This window comes from Onychostoma macrolepis, chromosome 08, assembly GCF_012432095.1.
Source record: "Onychostoma macrolepis isolate SWU-2019 chromosome 08, ASM1243209v1, whole genome shotgun sequence".
Lineage (NCBI taxonomy): Eukaryota > Metazoa > Chordata > Actinopteri > Cypriniformes > Cyprinidae > Onychostoma > Onychostoma macrolepis.
In genome coordinates this window covers 3,869,530-3,890,304 of record NC_081162.1, presented here as the reverse complement: position 1 = coordinate 3,890,304, position 20,775 = coordinate 3,869,530, and the positions used below count along the sequence as shown (strand labels likewise).

Genomic DNA, 20,775 nt, shown 5'->3' with positions numbered 1-20,775 from the left:
TCTCCCCCTCTGCACTGCTGCAATCAAAATATATTAAATCCGATTAAAAAAAATAATTTACAATAGCCTATAATGTCGTTTTAATTTAGTTTATATTTTCTTTACTGTTAATAAGTATGTAACAATAATATGGCAATATATAATTGAATAGCCTAAAACATAATCTAATAAAATATAACATAATAGGCTACATTACACTGGATAAAGAAATAGAAACAGATATCAAGTAGGCTGGGGCTTGATGAATTATGTAGCCTAGCTACTTGTGAAAAGCAAAAAAAATAAATAAATAAATAAAAAGAAAAAAGCGCTCTCTTCAGAAGTTCATCTTATCAAGCAGAGGTTTAGTCTACTGTACATGTTGACAGAAAATTATCATAGTGAACTCTGACCACTGCATCACCTTTGTGGGACACTCATCGATTTTCCTACTTATAGACAAACAAAAGCTAACAAAATTAAATCGCTGTGGTACACTTAGTTGTGCTTTAGATGCTCAGTTAAAAATAACTAAATTACTACCTTGAAAAAAATTAATAAATCGATCAGTAGGGTGATTTAAAATATTTTAATGAATTTGAATACAGCTAGCCTAAGTTAGTTAACTAACACAATTCTAGTCTATAATAATAAGCTATTGCAGTGAATGATTAAAGCATGAGGAGATCTTGCTTGCGTTCACTTGAAGTGGGTGGGTTTAATGCTTACCTTCAGCAATGTGAGCAATGTGAGCACTAGATATTATATTATATATTAGATACATATAGTGAAGAGTTCAAACAAGCCATAAACACTATATGTATATTACATTTACTTACCAAACAAGTTATATTCCTGGCTTGCAACAATCTATGGCGATGTTCTCTGGATCCCAAAATCAGTTTCCTTGACCTGCAGCTGACCCTACAGCCTTGCCATGTAGCAAACGAGCTGCGAATTAAGCCATTGAACAACAAAACGCACCTTGTAGTTAAAAAGCCGGATGCGAGAGAGGCAGATGAGGCTGATTATGCAGGTATAGGGTAATAGGCTGGCGGAGTGTGAGTGCACTTGGCTGTGGAGGGTTGGGTTGGGGAATTGTTGGGGGACGGGAGGAGGCGTTAGCCGCCGTTTGGGCGCACGCGAGCGGGAAACACTAATCCCATATGAAGAGCTCGAGCAAATCTGATTAAAGCTTGACATTTACATTCTCACTTTATTATTATATGCGTAAATTTGTATATGCGTAAGGTGTGATAGTCTAATTCGGCTGTAGAAAGACTAGAACTGTCCCTATAACAAAATCGATTTAATTCACCTGCCTCTCCTGACAGCATAAACACGTTTTTGCATTTGCTTTGAAATGCATAAACTGGAATAATAAAGTCAAAAAAATGTAGAAACGTCATAAAATTACTCGGACTGAGCTTAGTAAATATATTTATTGTAAAAGCATAGCCTACTAGAAAATAGACGATGAAACGACATTTCCCACAATTCCCTTGTGACGCCGACAATAAAGCGCGGCGCTGATTGGCTGTGACGCAATGACGCTCGCGTAGACGTCACTTCCGAAACAGTAAGCGATTCGGTTAGAAATCGTTTGATTGAGGCAGGCGATTCTTATGAGTGTCTTTTTGTTTTATCCTGCAAATGTCTTAATAATTGACCAAAAACTCTTCGGATCAGTGCCTACGATACTCAGAAAGGTAAATTGTTATAACGTATACAACTAGTCTTCTGTTAACGCAGACATTAGACGTGTTTGTAACTTTAAGCGCACTGATGCCTGACGATAGGCGATTTATGGATTATTTTTGTCGTTTCTAAAATCGTATCATTTTAAAAAGGTAGTCGTAATATTCGCTATGGTAGTAAATTCTGGATTTGACACACTCGAAAAGTACTTTAAAGAATGGATTTAACACACAATTTATCTACCAGCCTGCTTAACGTTACCTGGGTGAAGCTCACCTGTTATTAAGTAACGTTAACGTTAACGTTATAGGCCATATGTTCCGGTCATGTTTCATCCCAAAATCAAAAAATAGACATAAGAAACATGTTTTGCATGGAACATTACTTACTATGAGCATTGCTTGAGTATTTGTGCAAAGTGTTAATATTTGTAATACATTTAATTTAATGTAAATCTGATGAGAATCACAAATGGCAATTGCAAATAAAGTTTAAGTAAAATGTCTTTAAATGTTCCTTAAATGGGCGTTATTTAACAAATGTATTTCTTTTACTTTCTGAAAAATATATCTTTTGATTTTGTGGTGAAGTATTCTTTGAATAGGTTTCAACTGTGTTTGTGTCTCACTGACACAACATCTTTTTTTCGTATGTTACTGTCAAAATTTCAAAGTATGCATCAACACCGTAACTATAAAAAATTCATTGTTGGTTCCAGTAGCATGAATTTCTCTGAGGTCTTCAAGCAGTCCAATCAATTGTGCAAAGTTTCTCCAGATGGGAAATATTTGGTAAGATCCTTTTCTTCCAGCGATCAACATTATCATATGACAAATCAAATTATGGCCAGAATTGCAATAATTACCACATTTGATTTGGGCTTGTAGGCCACCTGTGTTCAGTACCGCCTGGTGGTGCGTGATTTCAACACCCTTCAGATCGTGCACCTGTACACATGCCTGGACCAGGTGATGCACATGGAGTGGTCCTCTGACTCCCTCTTCATCTTTTGTGCCATGTACAAAAGAGGACTAGTGCAGGTATTACAAGCTGCCCATTGCATTTATTGATGATTACTGATTTCATTCTGGCTATTTTTAGCCTTTACCCAGAAGGTCTTAAAAAAAAAAAAAAGCTATAAAAGTACGTCCATACGTCTTCTCAACAAGACACATGATCTGAGGTGTCACATCTTTACTTTACTTTACTAAAATCTCCTGTCTAGTTTAACTGACACACAAAATCAGCTTACCTTTGTAAGGGAAGAAAGCTCCAGTCTTTCATGTTGAGCCATTCAACAGGGCGACAGGTTTGTTACTGAAGTGACTTTGTGTTTCTCTGTTTTCGCGCTCTCAGGTGTGGTCTCTAGAGCAGCCGGACTGGCATTGTAAGATAGACGAGGGTTCGATTGGACTAGTTTCGTCACGCTGGAGTCCTGACGGGCGACACATACTCAACACCACTGAGTTCAATGTAAGTATGGCGGTAGGAGGAGCTAGTTTTGCATCGTGTCAACTGTTGCTGCCCATAAATAAAGACCTGAAAATAAGACAGGACTGATTCATTCAATGGGGTCACAATCAGAAAAGAGAATTTAAACACTGCTCTTCTGAAAATGACTTCTTATGATCACGTTAATACACAAAACATGAGACAAAGTACATTAATAACAAAAAATCCCAAATTTTGGACTAATAGTACTATCTGCAAAATATGATGCTGTTTTTTTTGTTTCATGTACATGAATGAAAAATGACACTGTTATTTTCATTGTACACTACCTTTCAAACGTTTGGGGTTGGTGCAAATTTTGTGATTTTGAAAAGTTTTTTTTTTTTCTGCTCACCAAGGCAGCATTTATTTGATCATAAATGCAGGATTTTTAAATAAACTATTTAATTTTCTGGTAAAGCATACACTTCAACAAACTTGAGGTCCAATAAGGGAAACATCAGTATAGTACGTTTAAATGTACAGAAATAATTGGAAACAAAATAATGTAAAAGATGTCAAAAAATATTAAAAGGGTAGTCAAAATATTAAAAGTCAAATAAAATAAGTCAAAATATCCCAGTGATTACACAATAAAGACATATAGAACAATAGATGAATAAATAACGGCAAACGTTACATATTGTGAAATATAATTTCAATTAAAAATAATTTTTTTCTATTGTAAGATATTATAAAGTGTTATTTATTCCTGTGATGCAAAGCTGAATTTTCAGCATCATTACTCGTCTTCAGTGTCACATGATCCTTCAGAAATCATTCTGATTATAAAATAATTTCTGATTATTATTATTACAGTTGTGCTGTTTTCTGCACAGAAACTTTTATGCATCTTTTCTTGATCCAGTTAATGCATCCTTGTTGAATAGAAGTAATTCTTTAAAAAATATTTAAAAAAAAATCAAAAAAAAAAATCCTAATGAACCCAAACTTTTAAATGGTAGTCTATTATGAAATCTTGATGTTAGTGTCCTCCTCTCTCTCTCTGTCTGTCTGGATTACACTTGGGCCGAGTGCCACCGTGGTCTGTCGCCTGAACTTGATTCCAAGAATTACTGACAGGTGTTGAGATGCTGGACAGCTGTGTGTGTGTGTGTGTGTGTGTGTGTGTGTGTGTGTGTGTGTGGATTCCTGTCTGGAATTCTTGCTCTTTGTCTAGTGTCTGAGGCTGAATGACGGACGGCTGGACATTTGTCTGTTGTCTTCCATCTGACGTCTTACAGGCTTTCATAAATGAACAGTACACTGTCTGTTTTAATAATAACACATCCACTATTATGAATTGTCCTTTATAAAGCCGCCTATGGTACATAGTGTGTTTGAAAATTAGACACAGACTCAATTCACAGGCCATTCAAGTCAGCTTGCTCCTCTAGGGTGCCACCTAGAGGATACCAACTGAACAGTATAAAGGTGGCAGGCACATATTAGACTTCTAATACTGTATGTGTTCACCTCAGCAAACTTTGTTAGCAGTGTTGTTCATCATGGCAGACCAGTTTATTGAATACTGAGTAGGTGTCGACATGAGAAGCACAATGATATATAATCAGCATATTTACTTGAGTTTGCAGGTACGATAAGTGTTCTATTCAACTGCCTTGTGTACATGTATAAGAACACAGTACTTTTGGCTAAAGGTCAAGAAAAGCTCAATTTAGCATTTTACAATCCATTGATGCCTGGACGATACAGACTAGAACAGCAGATGTCCATAAACAACTGTTTAAACTTTTTACTTTGTACTGCTCATGTACTTGATGTTGGGCATATTCTCACTATATTTTTATACTAGTTATAATAATAATATGTCCCCAGTCCCACAATGCATTTGATTAGACATTTTATATCTTATGTGATGGATGAACCGGAAGTAAGATCAGGCAAGATTTTTAACATGTCTTCTACTCATTATAACCAACTCATTTAATAACTTCAGTCATTAAATAGCAGGCAACAGTTTGTGTGTTAGTGAGTAGCACAAGATGCTGCATGTTATTTTGCTCCATCTGTGTGTGTGTATATATATATATATATATATATATATATATATATATATATATATATGTATATATGTATGTATATGTCTTAAAATAACTGATTGGATTCAAATACTATTTAAAAGCTGATTCTGAATCATTGCATTGAAAGCTTTCAGTTTTACAACAGTCAGTAATTGTTTGCAGATACATAAAAAACAAAATTCTCAGTGACTACTCTTATAAAACTACATATTTCATTGTATTTTTTTTCTTTTTTGTAATTTTAAAAGTATTCAGGTTTTACAAATGTGACCCTCTTTACCCTTATTTCTAATGTTGGAGGCTCATGGTTGGAGGACAACATAATTAATCATAACCTGCTGAACTGGCAAGTGAGACAATTGACTTTCACCTGCATTTTTGCAGGTTGGCAGGTGTTAATTTCAAACCCTGTTTAAATTGTTAGCTTGCTTGGTTGGTTCATTCATTAATACTTCAAATAACCATTATCTCTTCATTTAATATTTTGTTGTATCATATTGTCATCTTTGTATGGAGAGCATAGCTTGAAATAAAACTTTTCCAATAGCAACAAAACATTCCCCATATATAGTTTTCTCCTAATTTGCCTTTGCCTTAGGATAAATGTATCATTGTGTTCCATATTGTCAGCTGTTATTGTAATCTGTGAAGGCTTGGAATTCATCCAAATAGAATTTGTTTTTCACTTTATTTGAGATTGACTTAAACGGGATAGTTTACACAAAAATGACCGTAAAATTCAACCGTAATTTTACAAAGCTACGAGAATACTTTTTTTCTTTTTTTTTTGTGCGCAAAGAAAACAAAAATAATGACTGGTTATACTTTATATTAGGTGGCCTTAACTACTATGTACTTACATCAAAAAAATAAGTACAATGTACTTATTGTGTTCATACTGTATTGCAAAACACTTTTGCTGGTATTGAGGTGGGATACGGGTAAGGTTAGGGGCAGGTTTGGTGGTATGGGTGGGTTTAAGGGATGGTTCAACAGTGTAATTATAAATGTCATTACAGAAATTAATTACAGATGTAACTACATATAGGTATTTTTTTTAAATATAAGTACAGTGTAAGAACATGTATGTACACAATAAATGCATTGTATCAAATAATTAATTTAAATGTAAGTACATAGTAGTTAAGGCCACCTAATATAAAGTGGGACCTAATGACTTTATACAGCATACGTTGTTTACGTTCAGTGGATGCTCTCTAAAATGGTGCTATAGGGTGACGTGGAGGAGACGAATTGTTGAATAAATTTTTTTTTTTTTTTTTTTTTTGCACAAAGTATTCTCGTAGCTTCGTAAAATTACGGTTGAACCACTGATGTCACATGGATTATTTGAACAATATCCTTGCTACGTTTCTGGACCTTGACCGTGGTAGTATGCTTGCTGTCTATGGGAGGATCAGAGAGCTCAAAATCAAAAATATCTCAATTTGTGTTCTGAAACGACATGAGGGTGAGTAATTAATGACAGAATTTTCATTTTTGGGTGAACTATCCCTTTAAATGTTATCTTTTGACCAGTCAGCTTTGTCAGGAATAGTGGGTATTTTCTGGCACTTAAACCTGTTTGTACACCACAGACCTGTGCAGATTGAGCTCGTATAGTTAAATTAAATAGATATTTCCATTAAAAAAAAAAGTTTATTTTTCCTCACAGTTGAGAGTCACCGTCTGGTCCCTGTGCACAAAATCTGTATCCTACATCAAGTATCCTAAAGCCTGCCAGAAAGGTGAGTGAATGCGAGTCAGATGTATAACTAGTTGTATAAATGTTTGTGAGAGAGATGTAAGGACAGGGTCACAGAAACATGAATCATGTGGGTTAGGGTATTTACCTGTAATATAAGTCTCGTCCCTGGGCGTCTAGCCAGACGTGAGCTCTCACAGACAGCTGGTAAATGGCACATAGTCCTCATAACCCCCTGTCAGCATGAGAACGTACACTCCAGAAGACATTAAGTTCATATCATGCATGACTGCCATAGATTCTCATTTTCTGGCCAGCACCGTGTGGATTCAGCTATCCGTCTCCACCGTCGCTCGAAGATTGAGCTGTAACCTTCAGATCAGCTGATGGGAAAACTCTTGGTGAAAGGTGCTTCTGTCCTAGCATCGTGTTGTCCGTCTAACAGAGTGAATTATGAACATTTTAGTCATTTATTTTTTGCAGCCATGGGTTGAAGTTATGGAGCACAGTTCCATTCATAACACAATTGACATTTGTCCAGTGTTGGGGAAGATACTTCGACACTGTAGCTCATAATTTAAAGTAGTTCAACAGTAGTCGAGCTACTTTTTGAAAAAAGGAATTTATTACACCACAGGCTACTACAACAATTAACTACACTTAAGCTACTTAAGAGACATATTAAATATGTACACTACAGCATTATTATAGTTAACAAAACCTGTTACTTAAAATAGATAAATTAATTATAAAACATTTAATGCAATATTTCTCATTTTTGTTTAGTTTAACTTGATGTACTAAAGTAACTACTAAAACTGATAAAAAAAAATAATAAAAAATATAGCCATTTAAAAAAACAACTAATAAAAATAGCAAAAACACAACAAAATTCCTAAAACTTTAACTAAAACACAATGAAAATGGAAAATATTAAAATAAAATTAATTCAAACTATTAATATAAAACTATAATAGTACTAGGACTAATGATAATAATCCCAATACTAATAATACAAATAACAATGTTATACAATGTTCAAAAGTTTGCTGTCTTTTTTTTTTTCTCTTATGAATATATTTGATCGAAAATAGGATTCTTCGATGAATAGAAAGTTCAAAAGAAAAGTATTTATTTTCATATAAAAACTGATTATAACATCAAATGTATTTACTGTTGCTTTTGATCAATTTATTTCATCCTTGCTGAATAAAATTATTAATCTCTATAAATAAAAAAAATCTTACTAAACCAAAACTTCATCAGCTGTCAAATGATATAATTATTTGCAGTACAGGAAACATGCTTTAGTGTGATGCTCCATCCACGTCACTAAGTGTCAGTGTTGATCCAAGGTGACTGCTATATCAGCCAGCATGCTTATAGAAATACAGGGCCTATATATAGCGTTTGGCTAACATCTATAGCGTATGTTTGACTATTTATGCTTCAAATGTACAAATATGTTTCAGGTGTGGACTTCACTGCAGATGGCCGTTATATGGCTCTGGCCGAGAGACGGGAGTGTAAAGACTACATCAGTGTGTTTGTGTGTGATGACTGGCATCTTCTTAGAGTGAGTGCAGCTATCAAAGCTAGTATGTTCTACAGTCCTCTCCCCCCAAAATTTCCTGCCCTTTGTCTGTTGTCTTCATCAGTAAAACTGGCAAAATATCATTGAATCTGATGACGAGACATGACTTGATTATCAAATACTTGTATTAAATGTTTGGTAACTCCATTAGTTAACATGAACTAACAATGAGCAATACTTTTACATCATTTGTTAATCCTAACTAATGTTATTTGACCATTTACTAAAACTTTTCTAAGAAAAAAAGTTGTATCTGTTAACATTAGTTGAATAAAGAATAGAAATATTTTGCTCATTGTTACTTCATTAGTTAATACCTAAGCTAAAGTTAACAAATTAGACTTTATTGGAAAGTGTTACCAAACATACTTGTAATGTTTTAAAGAACAACCCTTTGTTTGGTGCACAATTTATAAAAAATAAAAACATTTTGTAAATGACGTTTTTTGGTATTAGCATGTACTTATTTTTAAGGTAAATACAGAGATTTAAAAAAAAAAAATTATATATATATATATATATATATATATACACCATAAAGGCAGTACAACAAATATTACTAAAATGTTACAAATTTACAGTTAAATTGGAATTATTATTATTAGAATAAGAAATTAAATGTTAACAAAAAATTTCTCAAATCTTTGGATTTTGGGTTGCATGTTTTTTGATTGGAGAGAGTGGAAAATGGTCATGAAAAATTCAGATATGACATTTTGGCTGGCATTTATAAGTGAACTTCCATTTTTTTATTTTTTCTGTAGCATTTTGAGAGCGAGACTCAGGATCTGGCGGGGCTGGAGTGGTCTCCTAACAGCTGTGTGCTTGCAGTGTGGGACAACTGTCTCGAGGTAAGGTGCTCTGTCTTAAGTTAAAGAAATCACTGCTCATGGTCACAAAATACTTTCCTTACAGCTGGATTTTGACCAAAGATTAATTGGTTTTGCCATCAAATGGTCTGTGAACGGTTCATTCTCAGTTTGTCTGATGCAGCAACAGGGTTTTGAATGTCTCTTATCATTGATCAATAGAATTTAATTTTTATCATGAAAGCAATTTTAGTTGAATAAACTCATGAAGTATTAACTAATCAGATTAACTCTTTCTCTCCTCAGTATAAAATTCTATTATATTCGCTGGATGGTCGCCTGTTGTCCTCCTACAGTGCATATGAGTGGTCTTTAGGCATTAAGTCTGTCGCCTGGAGCCCCAGCAGCCAGTTCCTGGCCGTTGGCAGCTACGATGAGAAGGTAGGAAATCTCTTCAAGAAACAGATGGAAAATATCAGTTTTATATAATATAATCTTTTTAAAAGAGACTTTTGATGGGCTTTCCATCAGGTTCGGATCCTGAATCATATCACCTGGAAGAAAATCACAGAATTCGAGCATCCAGCCACCATCATAAACACCAAAGCTGTAGGTGTTTTGCTCCCGAGTGCCTGTCTGGAGGAAACTCTCAATTTTACTTTAATCTGCACTGTTGTAACAAAATCCACTTACTTTACCTCCTATATTTGTTGAATATGTACTTTTTGTTAAAAATTTTTAAACTGTTGGTTAATGTATGCATGTAGACTGATGTCTTTGGATGGTTATAAACATATTTTTAAGATGGCATGTGTAGTTAAAAAAAATATGTGAACATGTCCAAATGGTATGAGGTGGAAATCATGTAGGAATACAGGACTGACTAGTCTTCCAGACAACCCACAAAATCAATACAGGCTTATTAGGAAAAACTTGCCTATGCAAAAAAAAATAAAACACTAAAAAAATTCCTATACATTTCAATTTACTGCAGTTTCCAGTTGAAATGAAAAATTTGTATTCATTTACACACAAATTATGATTATAGTGACCGGATTATCCATTAATAGAGATTTATAACCTCAAAACACTTTTACCAATGTGCATGATTGGTCAACTAATTCATATGTATGGCTTTTCTGATGCAAGTAATCTTGCTTGTTAGCGCACCTGATACAGCAGGAGTCTAAATTGCACTTGTGATGAAGAGCGTTTAGGTACAAGTATTGTAAAACACAAGCCACAATAAAAATCTCAGTTATAGAAACATTAACCTTTTAGCATCACTCACAGGGCATTTCATCTCCGAACTGCCACAATACGTATGACTACGATAAATAAAACATTGCTAGAATGTTTGTTTCAGATAAAACAAAACACACGTTTTGTGCCACTCACCGGACGTTTGACTTTGAAAGTATTGTGAAACATGCCAGAAGCAACGTACTATCATTTTGCATATATGTTGCTATAGACATGTTTTTCCAATAAGCCTGGGTTGCACATACTGGACCTTTGTGGAAATATTAATTTTGCATGTTTATAAATGAAATGCTTTAAAATTAGTCAGTGAATTTTATTTTTTTCCTGGTTAAATCCTCTACTCCTAACTTTTTTTTTTTTTTCTAGGTGGTGTTTAAGGAAGTGGAGAAAAGACCTGTTGTGGGCAGTGAGGATCTTTCAATTCATCAGATGACTGTGGATAATTCACTGTTTAGCACACAGAGCAAGTGTAAGTTTCATTAATCTTGGTAGGATTCATTTCTTGATAGGTAAACTATGTTTATAATGTGAGGAGGGTGTCTATTATGTGTGCTGGCACTAATATTACCTGCTATGCAGACAGCATTGTTTCAGTGGAGTCCGTAGATTTAACATGGTGGCAGGTCATTAAGAATGATGAGTTACTATGTCTATTGCTGGACTATTGACAGCGGTCTGCAGATGCCGCTACATAAATCTCACCAGCATCATGGTAATAGAGATCTCATGTTACAATGAGCCCTAAACTACACAGAAAGTGGTTATATGAAAGAAAACAAGATTTATTGAGACTAAGCTGAAAAAAAACTTGAGCGCCTTAACATTTGACCATCGCTCATTTGTGTACCAACATAGTTGACTGGGGATTAACGCACAATCACCATTTTAGATTGACTAAGTGTAATGCTGCGTAAGATTTCCATTCAAACTGAACGCATAAATCTAGGCTATGCGCTGCCGATTTCACAGCAAAACGCCAAAATATAAAAACTATAAATAAAGTGCAATGCTACTACTATTACAATTATTAATTTTATTTTTAGGGGTTCGAGCACGAAGTGCTAGAAACCCTATTGTAATTGTTAGGATTTTTATTATTATTATTATTATTATTATTATTATTATTATTCTGCCCTAAAACGAATCGTGCAGCCCAAACCGTAAGTCGTAGAAACTTGAAACTTGGTCAGATTGTAGAGCTCAGTCAGTGAAGATCGTATCAAAGTCTCAGCCCAATCGGCCAAACGGGGGCGCTACAGCGCAAAAAACAAAAAGTTTAGACATTTTTGGCCGTAGCTCGTACACTGTTTGTCGAGACTCAAAACTTTACATCGTTGCAATCCTTGGGTCAGCACAAACAAAAGTGTATATGCGAGTTTTTCTCTGACGCACCGTTTTCCATAAAATTGACCTATATCCAAAACCTACTTTTGCGAACTAGTCCTAGGTTTTTCATCCGATCGGAACCAATCCACTGCAGAAATATTGTCTGGACACTGAATATCAATAATTATCAAAAAAAAGTTGAAATTTTGTTTTTCACACGAACGGCACGTCGATTAGCGTCTATGCTAACGTTAGCCAAATGTTATTTGAAGCATAACTCTGGAACGGAATGAGATATCTGCACCAAACTTGGTACACATGTTTATGAGCTCAATCTTTGGTCAAATAAAAAAAATTGCGATGCTCTGCCACTTGGTGGCGCTGTAAGACTGAAAAACATAAAACAGTTATAACTAAGCGACCGTTAGTCCGATCGACTTGAAATTTGGTATGCAGCCTCTTGGTCCAAAGGGCACGAGTGTATATGAGGTCATTCGCGTATCTCAAAAAACATAGCCGCCATTGCCCAAACAATTTTAAGCACCTATTTGACAAGCTTAACGGAGGTCGATCGGAACGAAACTCACTGGGCATGTTCGACTCAAGGCCCTAAAGGTCTGTAAGAATTTTGAAAGAAATCGGCCACTAGTTGGCGCTAACGAGTTTTTTGGCTCTGTAATCACGTGGCGTTTAATATATCCACACAATATGCATATCATTTGATAGATCTCCTCATGATGAGCAACTTTGCCTCAAGAACCATTGCTGTCAATCAAATTGTTCATTAATTATTCAGAAATATGTTAAAAACCTACTTTTGCGAACTAGTCCCTGGTTTTTCGCCCGATCGGAACCAAACCACTGCAGTAGTATTCTCTGGACTCTCTAGATCAATAATTATCGAAAAAATGTTGAATTTTGTCCTTCGGTTAGCTTTAATGAGGACATTTAGTAAAGGGGCCTGGCCAAGTATACCCCAAAGCCTATAAAACCTAAACAAAAACTCAAAACTTTACGAAACTTGTTGAAAACATGTGGCACATGACTCTTAACAACCATGCAAAGTTTCATGGAGATTGGACCATAGGTAGCGCTATAACAGTTAAAAAGGCCTCAAAAACACAATATTTATATGGAAAATGAACTCAAACTGTAGAACATATTTCATATTTTCAGACAAACACTAAATATTCATATAATATGATAGATCTCCTCATTCTGAACAACTTTGCCTCTTGGACTAATGCTGTAAATCAAATCGTTCATTAATTATTCACAATTATGTTAAAAACCTACTTTTGTGAACTATTCCCTGGTTTCTCGCTCAATCTCGATCAAACCACTATAGTAATGTTCTCTGGAGTCTCTAGATCAATAATTATTAAAAAAATATTGAATTTTGTCACTTGGTTAGCTGTAACGGGGTCATTAATAAAAGGGTGTAGCCAAATATACCCAGAATACCCAGAAAACACAGTGTTGTATGAGAAATTGCTATTTATAACCACTAGATGGCAGCGGAAGACCACTAATGGGCGTATTAAGCTCTCAAACAGAACTGTTCATATCTTGCTAATGGAAACACTATAAAATCACAGTTCTAACATCTAAAATCACATTTTGTTAAAGTTTACCATTTTGTTCATACAGATATGTCAGGTTTTACAATTTTGCTATATTATAATCCCAGAGAAACCTGAAAATGACATATAAACTCTTAAAAAGAGAAGACTTGCAATGAGTTTTGTCAGCTATCATTTATTGCAAATATCTATATCTGCAACAAAATGTGTGTGTATGTATGTCTTTGTATTTGTGTGTCTGTTTCTGTAAGCATGCTTATTGAGGATTAATGTAACAGTTTAACCTTTTAATGTTTGTCAGTATGTGTTATTTGGCAAAAAAATACCACTATAATAGTTATAAAGGTTCAAAACAGCGTTGTATGAGAAATAGCTATTTATAACCACTAGATGGCAGCGTAAGACTACAAATGATCTCAAACAGAACTGTTCATAGCTTTTCTCATGGAGTTATCATAAAATCACTGTTATAACATTTAAAATCACATTTAATTCAAGTGTACCATTATGTCATGTCAGTTTTTACAATTTTGCCATATTATGATCACAGAGAAATATAGACTCTTAAAAAGAGAAGACTTGCAATGAGTTTTGTCAGCTATCATTTATTGCAAATATCTATATCTGCAACAAAATGTGTGTGCATGTATGTGTGTGTCTGTTTCTGTAAGCATGCTTATTGAGGATTAATATAACAGTTTAACCTTTTCATGTTTGTGAGTATGTGTTATTTGGCAAAAAATACCACTATAATAGTTATAAAGGCTCAAAACACAGTGTTGTATGAGAAATGGCTATTTATGACCACTAGATGGCAGCGGAAGACCACTAATGGGCTTATTAAGCTCTCAAACAGAACTGTTCATGGCTTTTCTCATGGAGATATTATAAAATCACTGTTATAACATTTAAAATCACATTAAATCAAAGTTTACCATTTTGTTCATACAGACATATCAGTTTTTACAATTATGACAGATTATGATTATAATGAAACCTGAAAATGACATAAAACTCATTGCAAGTCTTCTTTTTAAGAGTTTGTCAGCTGTCATATATTGCAAATATCTATGTCTGCAACAAAATGTGTGTGCATGTATGTCCTTGTGTGTGTGAGTGTGTGTAAGAATGCTTATTGATTATTCATATGATAGTTTAACAGTTTCATTTCTATGTGTGTGTGTGTGTGTGTATGTCTGTGTCTGTGAGCCTATTGTCCATTTTCAACGTGTTTAACTGTCGGCTATGCGTCCAGGTTGACCTAGACCCTGCAATTGTACCGCCTTAAGGCTCGAACCCCGGTAATCGCTGCTTGCAGCTATATTTTATAGTTATATTTAATGGGTCACACTATTTGCAGTGTGAGCACCAAACCAAATCTCATGAGAACCAGACTGAAAAACTTATGTGCATTCCTGCATAGAGACATTTTAAAGGTACAGAACAAAAAATAGCCCTTTTTTGGGGGGTGAATTTCATGAAAACATATCCAGGCTATATTCCACCCACAATCAAAAGAAAAAAAGGCATCTCATTACTTTAATTTATTAACAGCACATATTTTATTTTATTTTATAGTAAATAGTTATGTGTGTTTTTAAATAATTTAATAATAATAATTTGAATAATTTTGACGTTCCACTCAGCATTAATGCAATACAATAAAAACAACTAAACTTTTTTATTAGTGGCATTTATAAAAGCATTTATAAGTGAACTTTAAGATAAAAAAATGAAATGCTACAAATGTGCACTATATAGTTTAGCATTAATGCACATCATCTGTTAGCTTACAGAATGTACTGTTAATCACAATATCTTGATTTCCAGGCTGGAGAGCTGTGTTGGGTTACAGGGCAAGGTGTTAAAATGGTTGCTTGCTTGTGGGGTGCCACAGGGCTCAATTCTTGCCCCAGTTTTTTTTTCTATATTTATGCTACTGATGGGTGCTGTCTTTGAGAAATATAGAGTGTCCTTCCACCTGTACGCGGATGCTACTCTTTACTTTTATTCTGCAAGGGAAAATAAAGAATTCTTAGGACCTCTGTTGGATTGTCTAAATGAATTACAAATATAGTTAAAGCATTTTTAGTGTTAAACGAGAACAAAACCATAATCATTTTGTTTGGTTTGAAGTCATATGAAGACTGTGCCCTTCATTTCAGTCATCTCTCTTCCTACTCTACACCCTGTGCTAAAAATATTGGTGTTCTTTTTGATTGCAACCTGGGTTTTGAGAAACAAATTAGTGCAGTGATCAAATTAAGTTTGTCAAATCAAATCTTGTACTCTCTGTAAAACAGTTTGAACAGATTATTCACCTGTTTGTTTTATCTCGTTTAGATTACTGTAATTCTCTATACTATGGTATAAGGCAGTCCTCTTTAATGCATTTACATATGGTCCAAAATGCTCCTGCTGACAGGCAGACGGAGGTTCGATCACACCTCGCCCATTCTTATTTCGCTAAATTGGTTACTAGTCAAATTTAGAATTGTTTTTAAAATTCTAACTACTTTTTTTAAAAATCTCTTCATAATCAAGCACCATCATATCTCTCTGAGGCAATCTCTGTTTCTAGTTCGATGTTCCATTGCAGAGGTGATCGAGCCTTCGCTGTTGCTGGTCCTAGTCTGTGGAACAAATTACCAGCTTCCATTAGAGCTGTGCCCTCTTTGCCAATATACCTACTTGAAAAACATCTTTTGTCAATAGCTTTTATCTAGCCATGTCAATTGTATTGTTATTGTTATGGTGTTTTTTTTTTTTTTAAGTTGCATTGTACAGCACTTTGGATCAACTGGTAGTTGTGAGTACTTTATAAAGAAAGAATGAAAGAAAGATAAGCTTAAGTCTAGAAATAGGTGGTGAAATACATTTAAATTGTGAAAACTGTGCTTAACATTTTAATCAGATAGACTTGCCTTGTTTCAGATGAGATCACACAACTGCCAGCCCAGGTGCCAGTAATCAAGCCCGATCCAGACCGAGCCAACCCGAAAATCGGCATCTCTGCTCTGGCTTTCAGTGCTGATAATCGCTTCCTTGCTACAAAGAATGGTGAGGCAATCATGAACACTGAATGTGAATTTCCATAACTTGCATAACTAGATGAATATTTTAAACAATTTAAAGATTTCATGGATCACAGATCAAGAGGAATTTCTAGCAAGTGAAATATTTTCGAGATTGAGACATTTATAAGACTAGATACTGCAGGTGAATGGTATATATCACTATAATTTCCCCAGTCGATTAATCACTGTAGATTAAGAGAGAAGTTTTATGAAATTATATAGCTAAATATGCAAATGAGCCATTATCTAATTAAATATGCACTCATTTGCATTAATTTCCAGAACAGAAATCAGAACATTTGATAAAGCCACGTTTTTCACTTGTTTCATTTTGTTGACATATTAAAGGTGCACTAAGCAATTTCTGCCAAACGATGTCGATGTTTGAAAGCACCAAAACAAACACACCCATAGCCTGATAGGACGTCGCCCCTATTTTGATATCTCTGCCCCACATGTACGTACACATCCCTGGCATAACGACGATTGCGGAAACGAGCGAAGATGACACACAAGCATGTTTAAACAAAAGCCAACACAGATAAGTTCTGTGAAACAATGCGAAATCAACGTTACTCACCTTCTAAAAAGAAACGATGCAACCTCGGCGACCGATTCCAGCCCTTCCCGCTCCAGCGAGTTCTCTCCAGCGCTGGAAAGCTGCTCCGATATTTCCTCGGGTCCTACTTCTTGCCTGATTGTAACCCTTCTTTTTAACGTTTTGTTCCTCTGATATTTTCCTTTTTATTATTATTATTATTATTTTTTTTTATCTTCCAGTTCTCTCCATCTATAGTCGATCTGCTAATATCCGTCCTGTACACTCAAATTGAGCGCTGTATCATTACAAGTGTGTTTTGGGACATGGTCTGACACCTGTGGTCAAAAGCGTTTTTCAAAAATTGCTTAGTGCACCTTTAAAGGTTTTTACAGAAGAGATTTTGTATATCTCTAGAACTGCATAAATCAGAAAATACTGTAACACCCACAAATTTTAATTTGAACAAACCTGTCTGTTTTCTTTCTAGTAGTCTGAAAGAGGGACCAGTAATGGAACCACAATCTCAAAATAGACCTGTGCCTGCCTTTAGTGTTCATTTCCATTACTTGTTAAGATTTGATTGTTTTTCGTGACATTTCTAGCCCCAGAAATCACAATGTTAAAATTCACAGAAATGTTTTCGATGACTCTGGAAACAACTCCACCTAGCCGTGTAGTTCATCTCGGTCTTCATGCCTTTTGTTCCATTTGGCAACAGTATCCATTATGAGAAGCATTACATTCTGCTAATGCCAGCCTGGACGGGATTTTCAGAGCCATTTGGTGCCCTTGCTTCCTAGGAAATTCCCTTGCATTAAACAGACTTCATTCTGCCTATTCAGACGTCCTGACAACTGTGGCTCGTAGGCTCGTGTTTGTGAGGGTGTTGTTACTGGTTTCCACTGACGCTGTGTCTAACGTCTGTCAGATAACATGCCTCAGAGCCTGTGGGTGTGGGACATGCAGAGACTCAGTCTGCTGGCCGTCCTGGAGCAGACGGCTCCTGTGCGCTGCTTTGTCTGGGACCCACGCAGACCTCGACTGGCTCTCTGCACTGGAAACACCAAAGTTTATCTGTGGTCACCAGCTGGCTGCGTGTCTGTGAATGTCCCAGTAGAAGGTATGGATCCAGTTTCAACACAGTGCATGCCTCGGCATTACATACAAGCTTTTACTCCGCTGCTTGAACAGCACATAAAGTTCTGTGTGTTATAATAAAGCAGTAAGCGGCTGTGCTACACCTGCTAGTTGTGGCTAAATTTTCCTGCTATGAATATTATTTAGTTGGTCATGAAGCTGTGTTAAAAATATTTTTGTTTCTTCGTTTTTCTTTTCTTTTCTTTTTTTCCTAGAAAATTAGTGACAAGCACAGGACATTATGACATTGCAGCATTCTTGGTGAAACTGCATCTGAATCTTCTTTTCACACATGAAAAAAAATATAGATTAAGTAAAGTCCATTTTGTTTGTATAGCTCTTTTCATTTGCATTCTTTGCATTTAGCAAATTAGAACCGAGTGACAAAATAGTTTACATTTTGTGACGATACAAGCAATCAAACATTTGAGAGATGCTATATATTTATATTGCCCTAAGCCTAACCTAACCTTGCATACTGTATGCATGCAAATAACGTTGGACATACTTGTATATTCCACTCTATAAAGAGCTTGACAAAAATAAAAGATTAAGCGGATCAGATGTGCTAAATGGTAAATATCACTTTGAGTGTACTTTATGTATGTAAATACTTGTAGTATAATCAACAATCAATTATTAATTTAATTCAAGTTATTAATACTTGAGGAGAAACACGCAAATTACACATAGGCAGATGTTGCCCATTAACCACGGTAAAATCACTGTAATGTATGACCCCTTGTTGCTTTAGAAAATGACAGCCAAGGCAGTATGATGAAACTATTATTGAATTTATTCATAATTACAGTAATACATTCCAGTAACGCACAACACATCACTACCATATCAGTTACTTACTAATATTACAGATTTATTTCTTTAATGTTATCAGTCGATATGGTATATTTAATAAATTATTATACATGCTCATTCCATATTTTTAGAATTAGATTTTTAGATTTAGATGACCTTTGCCATATGATTCCTATTAAAATTGATCAATTAAAAAACCCACTAATTTATCACTTTTAAATGCATCAGGTCTTGAAATGAATATCGATTTCTGTGATGCCAACATTTATTTGTAGCATTTCAAATGATTTATTTTTTTATTTGGATATACTGAAAAATTTATACTGAAAAAGTTATTTTATGCATTTTTATAAATTTTTATTATCTGTCATTTAGCATTATACCTAATTATCAGCTTTTCATATTGGGCTGAATTTTTATATATCAGTGCATCCATGATCAACTCACTGTAGGCTGATTACTGTTATCAAGCAAGATAATGACAAAAAAAACCATTCTATAAAGAGATGGTTTTTGCATTGCTATACAATTTAATTGATGCGCAGTCACAGGTTTGATTTTATCTGCCTTTTTTTTTTTTTTACAACTTCAGATCATATATATATATATATATATATATATATATATATATATATATTAGTCGTTTTGAAACCAGATTTAGGTAATACATTTCCCCCTAAACAGTACAGGAAGTTGTGTGGAAACATCTAACTACTACTTCTGTGTTTCCTCACAGGCAGTTTTCAGGTGCAGTCTCTGTTTTGGCACTGCAGTGGCAGCTCACTCGTCCTGCTCTCAAAAGAGCACATCTGTCTGTGTTACATGGAGGCAGAGGAGGAGAAATAACCCAAAGCTCTTCATCACACTCCTCCGAGCTGGTTTCTACAATACAGGAGCAGCTTCTGCAATCCTACAGAATATAAACTGCTCCCGCATGAGAGACTCGCGGAAGAAATCTGCTCTCCCACTCGAGACAAACACTGTGGCTGCAAATATACCTCAACACTTTTTTATAACTTTTTCATCTAGACACAAACATGATTTTCAATAGAGCACATGCTATAATGAATAAATAGTCTGTGAGGGAATAAAATGTGGTTTGTGTTCTCGAGCAGAGCACAGATATTTAGCATACATGTGTGATTCTCCAGCACCAGCATAGTGCAAATGAACCGATGCTTTGACTCACATCTGCATCTTATGGCCTTACGCAAGCTAAATAGCTGTTTTGGAGGACCAAATATATCATACAAACACATCACATTTGTCACTTTAGATTTGCTGTGATTTTGTAGCTGTTTGGGTTTTTTTTTTTTTTTTTTTTAGATGAATGAATTACAATGTCTGTTGTATTTTATTGTTTTTCCTTAATGTTTAAGGTTTAAAAACTAGATTTATTTTTATAAATTTAGAGCTATTTGTAATAAAGTTTTCTACATCTGTTTCCCTCAAGTTGTTTTTTTTTCTTTTTTTAAAGAGATTATGGTGAATCTCATAACACCTGTCAAGAACATCTGACAAAAATGATTACTGCAATAGACTACTAAAGAAATAAATACTAATAAGATTTATGAATACTTGCATTTAGATTTAATTTAAGATTGTTTTACATCCAATTAATGAATGTGTGTGGACTTGTGCTTAGTCCCACAATGTAAAAAAAAAAAATATTCTGTTCTTGTCAAATTTTGTGAGATTCAACCTTGAATAA

General features: G+C 34.8%; 1 protein-coding gene across 2 annotated transcripts; it reads left to right on the top strand.

Annotated features, from left to right (window-relative positions):
- The first annotated feature begins 1,518 nt into the window (after positions 1-1,518).
- On the top strand, positions 1,519-20,665 carry wrap73 (WD repeat containing, antisense to TP73). 2 transcript variants are annotated; one of them, XM_058784859.1, is made up of 13 exons: positions 1,519-1,688; positions 2,399-2,468; positions 2,565-2,717; positions 3,034-3,150; positions 6,889-6,961; positions 8,391-8,494; positions 9,277-9,363; positions 9,628-9,762; positions 9,853-9,930; positions 10,951-11,053; positions 16,428-16,553; positions 18,040-18,231; positions 19,801-20,665. In XM_058784859.1, the coding sequence occupies exons 2-13, from the start codon at positions 2,400-2,402 to the stop codon at positions 19,908-19,910; spliced, it is 1,347 nt and encodes a 448-aa protein (XP_058640842.1). In that variant the 5' UTR covers positions 1,519-1,688; position 2,399; the 3' UTR covers positions 19,911-20,665. The 2 variants fall into 2 exon arrangements, with proteins under 2 accessions (XP_058640842.1, XP_058640841.1); XM_058784858.1 differs by having other exon boundaries at positions 1,520-1,688; positions 2,396-2,468.
- The last annotated feature ends 110 nt before the right edge of the window (positions 20,666-20,775 follow it).

Excerpts from the sequence above, each read along its gene's own strand:
- wrap73 (XM_058784859.1), top strand. The coding sequence starts at position 2,400 with ATGAATTTCTCTGAGGTCTTCAAGCAGTCCAATCAATTGTGCAAAGTT. Across the intron at positions 8,495-9,276 it reads ATGACTGGCATCTTCTTAGA|CATTTTGAGAGCGAGACTCA; the intron begins GTGAGTGCAGCT and ends TTTTTTCTGTAG. Across the intron at positions 9,931-10,950 it reads CCATCATAAACACCAAAGCT|GTGGTGTTTAAGGAAGTGGA; the intron begins GTAGGTGTTTTG and ends TTTTTTTTCTAG.